The sequence below is a fragment of the Amblyomma mixtum genome, chromosome 2 (genome assembly GCF_055824585.1).
Source record: "Amblyomma mixtum isolate Tamu chromosome 2, ASM5582458v1, whole genome shotgun sequence".
NCBI lineage: Eukaryota > Metazoa > Arthropoda > Arachnida > Ixodida > Ixodidae > Amblyomma > Amblyomma mixtum.
In genome coordinates this window covers 206,101,539-206,114,074 of record NC_143013.1, presented here as the reverse complement: position 1 = coordinate 206,114,074, position 12,536 = coordinate 206,101,539, and the positions used below count along the sequence as shown (strand labels likewise).

At 45.6% G+C, this 12,536-nt stretch overlaps 1 protein-coding gene across 1 annotated transcript in view; it reads left to right on the top strand.

The window, feature by feature from the left end:
• The window catches only part of LOC149362340 (uncharacterized), a 32,277-nt gene that overhangs the window by 16,526 nt on the left and 3,215 nt on the right, over positions 1-12,536 (top strand). Inside the window, exon 5 of the mRNA XM_089569699.1 lies at positions 8,680-8,849. Within this exon, the coding sequence (XP_089425825.1) occupies positions 8,680-8,849 (170 nt within the window). The remainder of the gene's footprint in view (positions 1-8,679; positions 8,850-12,536) is intronic.

Genomic DNA, 12,536 nt, shown 5'->3' with positions numbered 1-12,536 from the left:
TGGACTCCACGCTTCGGCGGAGTTCAGCAAAGGTCGCCGGAAAAGCTTGCTTATAAAGTACTTACGCATTAGGTTATTGTGAAAAAACATCCTTGGAATTCTTGCCTGATTTTGTAAAGAAAAAATATCATCTCACAATTGTGGCAAAAGTAGAAACACTATCAGCAAACAATGAAACGCGATCAAGGCAACTGAAGTGGAAACACAAAAACACCAAGATACTGCCTCCTGAAGAAGAAATAAAAGTGAGGTTAACACTATAAAGGACAGTCTTCATGCCTTCTAAACTTATTTATTTATTTATTTCAGAATACTGCAGGCCACTGCTTGGCCCAAGCAGGAGTGAACTTACATTGTTACATAACCAAAAGAATAAATTTATACAATGCTAGCAGTGCACGGATACCAAAAGAATAAAACCAAAAGAATAAACTTATACAATATTAGCAGCACACGGACACAAAACATACATATAAGCAATATTAGCAGGTAAGTAGACGATTTAACTCATCAGAAAACTTTTGCGAGGAAAAAACAGATTCCGGTAACGGATTCCAATCTTGCACTGCTCTAGGGAAAAAACTCTATTTAAAACTGTTAGCTTTGGCGAAAAGGGGAGTAAGTGAATGTTCATGAACGTTCCGAGTCCTTCTCACTAGAGGACGCTTAATGCACTCCGGACGCTTCAGTTTATTTCTTCCTGTAAAACTATTAATCAAGAGTACCAATCTATTAATCTTTCGGCGGATTTCTAGTGTAGGAATGTTATTCGACATCATTAACTGCGAGGGAGAGTCTTCCCTTTTGTATTTTTCGCATATAAACCTAAGAAAATTGCCCTCCGCTAGTATGCAAGTTCCCCAAGCAAAGAGCTTCTCGTATCGCTGTTCGTGATTCATCTGTCTTGTTCACGTTTCATTCCTTGCCAAATAGCACACAAAGGCCAAAGGTAGGTTTGTTCGCTATCACGGCTGCTGTTGATGCCTTATATGAAAATATTGTTCACTCTTCGAGACGCCCGCCGACCTCCGAAATTGTACATGTCGCCAGACTCAAGCCAGACCATGCCCGCTAGGGCATTTCCGACGACGTTCCGTGCATGGGACTCTGTTCATGCCTACACGTGGCTTCCCCTCCTTTTCAGGCATCGGGTAGATGCCTTTTCAGAGGGGAGGGGCAATGCCACACTTATTTTAGACATTCTACCGGCGCCCCGTGCAGTCTGTCTTCATCCTTTGCCGCGCGCCGGACTTTGTCGTCTTCTGCTCGGCACAAGGGTCGGTCGGCTGTGCACTGCTCAGTGTTCTTTTCAAGTATTGTTCTGCCAGTAAGAACGCTCTACCGACGTCCGGTGACAATATAGAAATAAGGTTTAAAAAGTAATCTAGGTCACCGTTTAGTACAAAAATTAGGTGTAAGGGTCCTAGAGCAGTAGCTACGGCGGTTAATGTATGTACGCTGATAGCCAGGATGATTTACGGCTTCTGGCTAATACTTGTGGAGATGGAGGAAGCGATGCAGTCTTCACTTTTAGCGCAATTACATCAGGTTTCATGTTATACAACTATTCCGCAGCTCAGCTGCTTAGAATACACGGCCATGCGCTACCCAGGTTGGAAGAATATGAGTTTCGTGGCGTAAAGGCTGGTGGAGCGAATGGGCCGCGATAATGCCGCGATAACGAATCGTAGAACATTATTAGGGTGCGAGAGGCATGAAGTACTGAGAAGCATTTGGAAAAGCATATTGTTGCCAAGGCTGACTTTTCGGATTGCAGTTTTATAGCTAGAAGCAGAAGTTTAGTCGCGGCTAGAAATAAATCGTAGAGCTGTTGGCAGTTCAGCACAAGGTGCCCGCGCCAAAGCCGCAAATGAAACATTGCCTGCGTACACTCGCCGGGCATCGTTTGGAGCGCGGGAACCCCATAATAAAATATTTTTTAAAGAACGCCTGAGGCGATTGAACAGTAAAAGATGGGCTGCTAAGGTATTTAAATACTTACACAGAAGGAGCTTTGACTCACACTGACGGAAAAGGACTTAGAACCTAATCAGTAAGTATGCAAGGCACCAGGAATGAGAGAGCTTTAAACGAGAGGCCAAAAATGCAGAAGCCAAGAACTTGATTATAACAATGAAGAAAAAGCCGACTCTAGGCCTGTACAGGAAATGGAAACGACAAATCAGGAAGGAATCGGCCTATTATAACAAAGGAAGCAGCGCTCTATTTTTTTTTTACCGAGATTAGGGTGCCATAAAGCAGGTACATATACAGTGTGAGGTAGATTTGCCGAAACAAACCTTCGTATTTTACTAGAACGTGGTAGTATCCATCTAGATGTCGATGCAGGGACAGCAACGTTTCCTCAGGCCCTATATTTTAGACAACTTCTGGCATTGTGAATGAGTACAGTGGAAGTTATCAAAAAGCGATTGGAAATTTTGGTAGCTTAAAAGCAGGGTGATGACATCAAGATACATGTTCAGGACTAAAACTTACTTAGTCAAATGCAAAAGTCATCAGAATATGTATTTCAAGAAAAATGGGACAAAAGCGTTATGCTTGACATATTGATAAAAGAAAGATAAATCAAAAGAAATACCGAGCATGGTTTCACCTGCCGACATCTGGTTTCAAAGGGGACTGCTTGCTACTGCAACGACAAAGTTTGCGCGAGCTTCATGCGTAAGCTTTCTGTCAGTCCTTAAACGTTACCTACACGGAATGACGGCACTCTCGTTTTGCGCAATTCACATATTGCGCAAAGCCACCAACAACTTTCGCACGCACTGCAGCGAATCTCACGAGAGGTGCGGGATGAACAAAATCATCGAATTGACCAATTTTTATTCGGAGGCAGTGGATGACATTTGGCAATTTTTGAAGACAGAACTTACATCTCAAACTATGCTATCCTGTCTCTGTCATTTTATAGCTTTTTGCCCTCTTAACAGCCCCAAAACTTGATGGCAGGCTGACCTGGGGAAGTTCGTGGTAGAGAGAGGGTAGGCAGATGGTTTCTTGACGCACACAAAGTGAACAAAGGGACGAGAAAGCCTGAGGATGCTTATCAACGTTTCAACAAGAGGGCTTGTCTTCGTCTGGGCAAAGGCTTCATACGGACGAATACAGACTTTTAATGAGCTTCAAAAGTGCTTCGCGGAGCAATGAAATATGTTGGTAATTTGGCAGAACTTGCAAAAAAACACCCGTATTCCACAAACCCGAAATAAAGAAATGTGGCTAGTTCCTACACCTAGAGCATATTACTCAGAACAACCTATCTCGTATACGCTGTCAGTGCTATTAAATAACTTAAACAAAGGAATGTTTGACCCTTTCCAGCATTCAAATAATGTTAAGAATTTTTTTCTGAACAAGTTTGTGTCATGACGCTGCATGTATTTTTGTGTTGGTACTTCTTGCTTTTTTTCCCAGGTGTGTTTTCTTCTTTTGTGCTATAATGTATTGCGCAGAATTTATTGCCGCTTGTCTGTTGCAATGCCAACGTGAAAAAAGCGGGCAGGACCTCTGTCAAGCTTCCGAGCTTTTAGTCCTGTCTCCTTCTCTAATATAGAGAAAATAAAAGGCTGATTGATTGATTGATTGATTGATTGATTGATTGATTGATTGATTGATTGATTGATTGATTGATTGATTGATTGATTGATTGATTGATTGATTGATTGATTGATTGATTGATTGATTGATTGATTGATTGATTGATTGATTGATTGATTGATTGATTGATTGATTGATTATTGCCGGGGTTTACATAGGGCTTTCCGTGCGAGGAGAAAGTCCCGGTGTCGAGGAGGAGGGTGTGATTTCGGAAGGGTGTTAAGGTGGGGAGCGTTGGCTTGGAAGTCTTGTCCATGCTGAATGGCTACTAAAGGGGAGAGACTGGAGGACCTTCCCTCCTCCCCCACATCGGGATTTCCTCACCGTAGTGAAGGCCTTATTTAAACCCCGCCAATGGCGAACGCTTTGCTCAGACGAAGACAAGTGCTCCTGTCGAAACGTTGTAAGCATCCTGTGGCTTTCCCCTCCCTTCTTTGTTTTGTGTGGGGCCGTTCACTTTTTTTGCCATCTCTTTTCTGTTGAAAGCTGAGAGCGTTGAAATTGCGCATGAAAATTCAGAACTTAGTGTGCATTGTCTAGACTGATATCAAAGCATTTTTTTAGTAATGCAAATGACGTGAGAAAAAAAACTCGGAGCCTATGCTCTGAATTTTTTTAAAAGATGGCATGCAGCATCTGTAAATTCACCATTGCGACTACTCAATTCACACATCTCAGGGCTTGACACTTTTGCATTTAGTTTTTTAGCGCTGCTCGATGTTCAGCTCTGCTTGGAGAAAAATCCTTGTCAAGCAGTAAAAATTCTGAGGACGATTACGATACTCCCTGAAGCGAAATTTCAGCGGAGCTCTGTAGGTGTCTCAGGCTCCGCAAGTTCATTGTTTTGTTTTGCTGGGTCGTCGGCACGTCTGGCGACAGTGTTAGTTCGGTAGCAATATTAGTAGAAGTAGACGACGCTGTGCAATGCGCAGAGCGCGAGAATGTGTGTAGTAGTGAGATAGCAGTATTAGTTCAAAAATACGTGTTGCAGTTTAACTGGAAGCGTGACCGCCTGCGGCGATAGCCAAGCGTTCTCGTACAGTGGACAGCAACGCTGATCAGTTCGCGGCGACCCGGGTTCGAATCCCAGTCGCGTCAACGTTTATTCATTAATTTATGGTTCGGCTCGCTTACACCGACGGTGGCGCACGGCTCAACCCACGAACAGCCGCATAAGTGCCGCGCTCTAAAAGAAGGGTGCAAGAGTTAGGAGCGGTTAAAGGTGCACTGAAGAGGAATCTGAACTCGTATTTTTACCGCTGGAACTCAATTTACAGGTTCCGAGCGTTCTTGGAAACTTCGAGTTATTGCCCTGTGCGGTCGATTTCCCTAATTTAAATCGCATTAACGTCGGGCTCCCGCCTTTTTTTTTTAATTCTCCGCAAATGGTGGGAGGAATCGACCCACCTTTCACCCAGTCCCGTGGCGGCTTGCCGCTCTGCCTTGGTTTATTGGGGTTTAACGTCCCAAAGCGACTCAGGCTATGAGGGACGCCGTAGTGAAGGGGTCCAGAAATATCGACCACCTGGGGTTCTTTAACGTGCTCTGACATCGCACAGTACACGGGCTTCTGGAATTTCCCCTCCATCGAAATTCAGCCGCCGCGGCCGGGATCGAACCCGCGTCTTTCGGGCCAATAGACGAGCGCCGTAACGACTGAGCCCCCGCGGCGGGGTAATACTTAGTGATCGGCAAAAACAAAGAGTCCACGCGTATTCTTATTTCCGTGGGCCGAATTTGTAGCTGTGTAAATATCTGACTAGACCTATTTATTCACGGAAACCTAGAAGAAACAAAATAAAAGCGAAAGCAAAGTCGCCAAGCGACTCCCTGAAAGGCACTCCATGCGTTGGTCGACTCCTCCTACCGTATGCGGGAAAATGAAAAAAAAAAAGTCGGGAGCCGGACGTTAATCCGATTTAATTAGGGAAATTGGCCGCACAGGACAATATATCGAAGTTCATAAGAACGCTCGGAACGTGCAGATAGAGTTCCCGCGGCAAAAAGACGAGTTCAGATTCATCTTCAGTGCGCCTTTAAGCCCAGTCTACTAACTGAGGTTTCATTCCATTAACTTAGAACGAAAACCACGCAAAGGACGATACACAGGGAAGAAGTAGACAGGACGAGCCCCCCATCGTACACTCCTTGAATTCATTCCATTACCGTGGGAAAAGAAAACAAAAGCTCGTGGCATTGCTTTTTATGATTAAAAAAGAATCTCAGCAGTGAAACTACGAAAATACACTTCGCTGCACTGTGCTGACAGGAAACACCCCAAAAAAATTCGGGAAGCTGCGCTAGAATTCCGCAGATAACCACATCCCAGCCGTTCCAAATGATATGCTTGAGTGACACTATCCTTGTTTTTCACCCCTCTGCAACACATTACTGCAAAGCATTACATGCCCCATTTGCACAAAAGACGGCGTCCGTCGCCGAGCATGGCACGAAATCCCTCAGGGATGTCACCATGCTCTCTCATGACGTGAGCAGTAGACAGTAAGATAGTGACGTGTACAGCAAAGACGAAATCATAAAATTTCTTCCGAAGGACCTTCAGACTGCTAGGCGAGCACGCAACCCATACGTCATAAAACCGCGTTATTTCATAGCGAATGAAGGTGAACCTAGTGTGTGCGTTTCGTTAGGACTGTATGCTAGCGTGTCTAAATGAAGGATGCTTTAATGAAGCTCGCAGCAGAGCTTACGATGGGACAATGCTCTCGCTTTCAAAAGCAGGTTGGCAGACTTAAATGGCCTTCGTAATTTTTTATTTTCCTACGGGTGACGGTAACCGATGGGAAACGTACAGTCTTGACAAAAGTAACCTGGCTGCATAGTTTACTTCTCATTCGTATTATAGTGTAACCCTGACGGCATCACTGAAGACCAAAAAGTTCTTTGAAATAGAGGACAGGGGTCTCGTTACCATACAGAGATTGCTTGTGGGCTGGCATAATAGGTTTAATATACGACTGAGACGCAAATCGTGCAGCCTGGTTACATTTGGCAAAGACTGTACGTAATCAGTTTTCATGTTTGAAACATTCGGAAGGCCACAGTGAGCGCGTTTTTTTTCTCCCCTGCGCCCGCGCCAAAATATCGGTATTTTCAAAAGAAGGATGAACCGCTTCTTTCAGGTAATGATTGCCCAAGTCTTCTGCAGCATGTAGGCAGCATTAGTGTATTCTGTGTACACTAAAAAGCGTCCAGTTAGGCAACGTCCAGTGTTCCCCACACAGAATTAGCCGCATGAAAGAGGAATTTTATGACAAACAAAACCAGTATAGCCTGCGACAAAAGAAGAAGAAGCATGCCGAACAACACAACCCATTTCATTATCTGCAGGTTCTTCCCGGTTAGGATTTTTTTTTTACAAATACTTTTAAACTTGAAAAAAGCAAAGTGGGCGATCTTCACAGCAAGCCTTTGGCCAATTTTCTTCTGCCTAGGCGAGAAGCCGATTACATAGAAAGGGCCACAAAAAGCTTCTTTTCTTCATTTTTATATGACAACGAAATTCGTTTGTCCGTCCCAAAAGCATTCGGACAAGTATCGGCTACACCAATGAGTAGCCTCTGGGGGTATCCACAGCCACTAAGCCGACTCATTTTCAAGCGTCAGCTCATATCTTTTATGTGGGCACAAGGCCTAGTCAGAGCTTCCATCACACCATACAATGCAATCCCTCTCTGTACAAGATTAGTGTGTCCACAGTCATAAAGTAGGATATCTTTCTCACATTTGGTCTTGTGTAACCAACAAGTTTGGTCACTCGAAAACACACTCGAAAAATGAGACTGAGTCCGAAGGCCATGACCATGAACTCATAGTCCATGAGCGAAAAGTGAGAAACAGTGAGAAAGTAGCTTCAATGTTAGCTTCCTAGTGGATGTTGTGATGCAAGCAAATCAGGAAATCTTTGACATTTCTGAATGAGCTAATGACACCGAGTTTATTTAGTACTGGATGTTGCCTATGGTTGACTCTGGCCAAATACAAATGACTTAACACCGGTTCAACCCAGAGCCAGTGCAAATTCGATACATTTCCAACCAGCGAAAGCTCAAAACCAAATCGTTCCCAGTCATGAAATCGCCTCGTGGTGAGGCGGCTCACTTGGCAGGGGAGATCTCCCCCTTAGCTGCTTGCATTCTAAGACGGACTGCCACTGATCCAACACCGAAAAGAATCATTTGGGCTCCTGGCCATCAGGGCTTACGAGGTAATGAGGCCGCTGACGCGGCTGCCCGAGCGCTTATTCACCGGGCTCCTCATCCCAGCTCTTCTGGCTCGGAGACTAACCAGCCGCTACTGCGATTCAGGGAAATAACGCATTATACCGACAACCACCGCCTTTTCCCGGCCCCTGCAAAGGGGCTGAGTAAGACGGAGGAGCGAACATTAAGGCGCCTGCAGACAGGTGCTCTACTCTGTCCTGCAATCTTAAAGCATTACGATCCTAACACGGATGGGCGATGCCGGCACTGTGGGGAGACCTGTGATATCTTCCACATGGGGTGGGCATGTACTCAAAATCCTCACCTCCCCCCTTCCCCTACCCCTTCCAGAGAGGCATGGGAGACTGCCCTCCTCAACTGCTCCTCGCTCGAGTCCCAAAGGGCTCTGGTGAAACGGGCGAGAGACGGGGCATTGTCATGCGGTGTCCCGGACTAGGGACGCCGACCATGTAGTGGTGGTGGTGGTGATGAAAAACTTTAATTTGCAAAGAGAGTTTGAGGGTCAAGAAACCCTGCTACATGGTCGGTATCCTTAGTCCGGGACACCGCACGACGAGGCCCCGTCTCGCGCCCGCTTGACCAGAGCCCTTTGAGACTCCAGCGTGGAGCAGTTGAGGAGGGCAGTCTCCCATGCCTCTCGGGTGGGGGTGGGGGAAGGGGGAAGATGAGGATTCCGAGTACATGCCCACACCATGTAGCGGGGTCACTCTGTGGCTCCCAAACTCTATTTCAGAAATTAAAAGTTTTCACCACCACCACCACGCAGAATTGACACGTGACTTGACCACTGGAAAAATCGGCGCTCTCTTCGCAGGTTCGCCTACAGATGAACCGCGTGATTCGATTTCCTCGGTATCTGGAGTGCACGCACCAGTTCCGGAACCTGGTGCGCCTGTTGCTCGAGCCGGTGACCACGCTGCGAGCAACGATGGGCGTGCTCGTCAAGCATCCCTGGCTCTTCCTCTTCCCGGATCCGACACACATGTGAGCCCACTGCAGCGCGGCCTTAATGGGAGCCTTAACTGTTGCCCAAATATGCATTCAGGGTTCAAACACATCGTTAAAGTAGAAATTCCCTTTAGTTAACCGCTGCTCCAGCATTGGTGGGACTTACTGCATTTCCAAAGAAGGAGTACAGAGGGTGTCCGTGTTTGATTTGATTATCGCATATTTCTTTGCCGCTGGAAATTTCGGACAAAGTATTTTGAGCCGTTCTCACAGCTCCTAGATTTGTCTTGACGCCATCTATGATACTACAGAAAAAAAACACCCCGATGGCTCGGAATTACAATAGTAGGAAGGTGCATTAGCGTTCTTCTTTCATTTGCAAATTAATCCGTATTCTGGTTTCATTTTAACTGCCAGTCCATTGTCTTTCCCTCCCAAATCTATGCCATTTCTGATCCTATTCAAATGCCGACTATTCAACTATGCCTAAAGTGTCTTCTGGAGCGGCGGTTAAGCGCTTTAGCGATGTGCAGCTGGATGTGGTCTGTTTCTTAGCCGCATAGCAAAACTCCTATGGCAGCATTTAAGCTCTGAATATGTGTAAAGTAACCTGAACCCTTTTCCTCACGTTTTGACACTTTTCGGTCTTTATGGGCACCGTAAAGGCTCCGTTATACGGATGAGAAGGAAAAACTTGTTGCTCGGTTACTTTTGTCAGAGGGGGTACATGCGTTAATGATTCCTTCCGCAAGTTTATGTGTTTGCGAGTTGGTTGCGCACCAGACCGCAAACGTTCGGACCCTCTCGCTGCACTGCGATGAGGTTGGCCGAGTTTTCATGTCGTGGACGCAAGACGTAGATGTTTGGTTGCGGTTTGCAATTTGATACGAACCCACCCGGAAGGCACCCACCCAGAATACGATACGAACTCACACGCGCGTATGACACCACCTGGAGCGCCGTACGACGAACGGTTGCATCACAATTTTGATACGAAAGTCTGAGCTGGCATACGTTTTAAGGTGCGTATGTCGTCGGTTCGAATACATGTCGCATTCTATCCTTCACTTTGACTAACACATGTACGCTATAAGCAACAAGAAATCGTATTACACTACCGGAACGCTCTACAACAAGCTCTTCGGTCACAATTATTGCATGAATGTTGCCGGGAAAACTGGCGCCACACGGAGGTCGACGCCTGGCGACTATATATATATGAAAGTAAGAAATGTATAAGATTGTATGATGTGGCCCTGTTCGGCTTGCTGCGTGCCTCATACGGCTTCTTGATGAATGACGTCACCAATTTTTTTTTACCACTGCTGGGATTTTCTGCACAATCTCCCAGTACACGGGCACACACGTCACTGCTAATAATCCTTTAGCACTAATATTGTCCGGCGTCAGGGTTGTCAACCGTGTGAAGCCTCGCAGCCGGAGCGGCCGGAAAAAGCAGACGAATGTGACATCTGCCAAATAGGTCACGTGACCTTGCGGCGTCATCACAACTTGCCTACCGTGACAGGTTGCAACCTGCCCACCGTGACAGGTACACCTGCAACGGAAAAAGAATGACACAAGTGAATCACGACCGGAGCGAAAAAATCTCGACACGCGGCGCTATTGTGGCCGAGTACACCGATAGCGAGAGTGCCAGGAACATTCCATTTCCTAAAGCGGGGGTGGCCGGCAGAAAGCAGCCCACCTAGATATTCGCCCGTCAGAAATGCAACATCTTAAACGAATGCCTGTAGGTGTCTTATCAGCCAAACCATGTGCTAAGGTGGCTAAGCACATATTCTCGTTTTAATTTTTTTTTTTTGCGCTGGCGTGGCGAGCAACGTTATCTTTATCACCGTTTTCCTTTAAAAATGTGCTGGGGATGCACTGTCAAAAGTAATGTGTGGCAGTGCCTGCTTTCGGATGGGCTTCTTTCTGTCGGCCACCCCTACCATGGAAAGTGGAATGTGCCAGGCACTCTCGCTATCTGCGCATACGGCTACAATAGCGCCGCGTCTCGCAATTTTTCCGCTCCGGTCATGAGTCACTTGTGCTAATCTTTTTCCGTTGCAGCTGTACCAGTTGAAATAATCATCGGTCGCGGGAGGTTGCTCGGTAAGAGCAGCCTGGATTTCGCAAGCCACATCGGTGGCTGTGCTTGAAACAGTCACCTGCCGGGGCAGTGGCCACAGCACCACTGCGTCAGGAGTTGTATGAAGACTCCCAGCGATCTATGAATGTAACGTACAGATTGCGCAATTCCACATATATCGGCATTAACTCATTAACGCTAACGCGTCATTCCCTTAAGGCCGAGTTTCAATGTCGTCTCAAGCTTTTTCTTTTGGCTCCAGCATAAATACCCAACAGCGTTTTTATCCTTCAATTCCCAGAAAAAAATTTAATTGTAAGAGGGTATAATTAATGTATCTTATTAATGTATCTAAAACTTATTAATGTGTCTTATTATCTTTGTATGTATCTATGTATCTTTCTTATTAATGTATCTAAAACGGGCCCTGCGGTACTCTACGAGGGAAGCCAAACTTTTGGCTTATGTGAGGTGTATTCGCCCGATCTTGGAATATGCGAACGTGGCATGGTTTCCGTTTCCCCAAAATCAAATATCTACGCTCGAAGCTGTCCAGCGGAAGGCCGCACGTTTTATCTGCAACAGATACCAGCGCACCGACTCACACACGCAGATGCTGACCGAGATTGGGCTTCATACACTAACCAGTGCGCTGCTACAACGTCTGAAATTTTTGTACCTTATCTTGCATAACATGATTAAAGTAAATCCTGATACCTACATTTCTTTCAATACTTGCAGAGAAACCCGTCATAAGCATGAATTCACACTCCAAGAATATTTTTGTGCCAATAATACTACAGTTTTTCGTTTTTCCCGCGAGCTGTGCGTGAGTGGAATTCTTTAGATCAGAGTGTGGTCTTGCAGTCTTCAATTCACAAATTTGTTGAACTTGCTAGCATTACTGTACTGTCAACAACGCGGATGTGATGTCATCACTTATGTGTCTTCCTTCTGCTTTTTATGTATAAATGTAAACCTGTGATAACGTCAGTGCATGAATGACGGTATCCTAAGTGTTTTTTTTATGTGCTTGCCTCTTTTTTGTTGTAGTGTCTTCGCATACTCTTGTGTACAAACGTGTGTATGGTTCTATGAGCAAATGTATACGGGCACTTAATCCACTCCTGTAAAAATCCCTAAAAGGATTGACAGTATCTCCAAATAAATAAAAAAAATACAATGCAGCCGTTTTTGTAGCTAATCATGTAATTTCATGAATCAAAATGCTTCCGTCCGAACGTAACTCACCCTTACCACCTATTTCTGGCCGCGGCGGTGGCTCAGTGGTTATGGCGCGCGGCTGCTGACCAGAAAGACACGGGTTCGATACCGGCCACGGTTGTCGGACCCGATTTCTAGAGGCCCTTGTGCTGTGTGATGTCAGTGCGTGCTAAGGAACCCCAGGTGGTCAAAATTTCCGGAACCTTTCACTACGGCGTCCCTCATAGCCTGAATCGCTTTGGTACGTTTAACCCCCATAAACTGTAAACTCATTTCTAAGTGTGGGGATTTTTCTGAACAATTCATAATTGCCACAAATAAATGAACTGCTCAGTTAAACATGGTTTTCAAGTGTATTTAAACTTCAGTGATACCGAAAAATGTTGTGAAAGTGATCTGTGCAA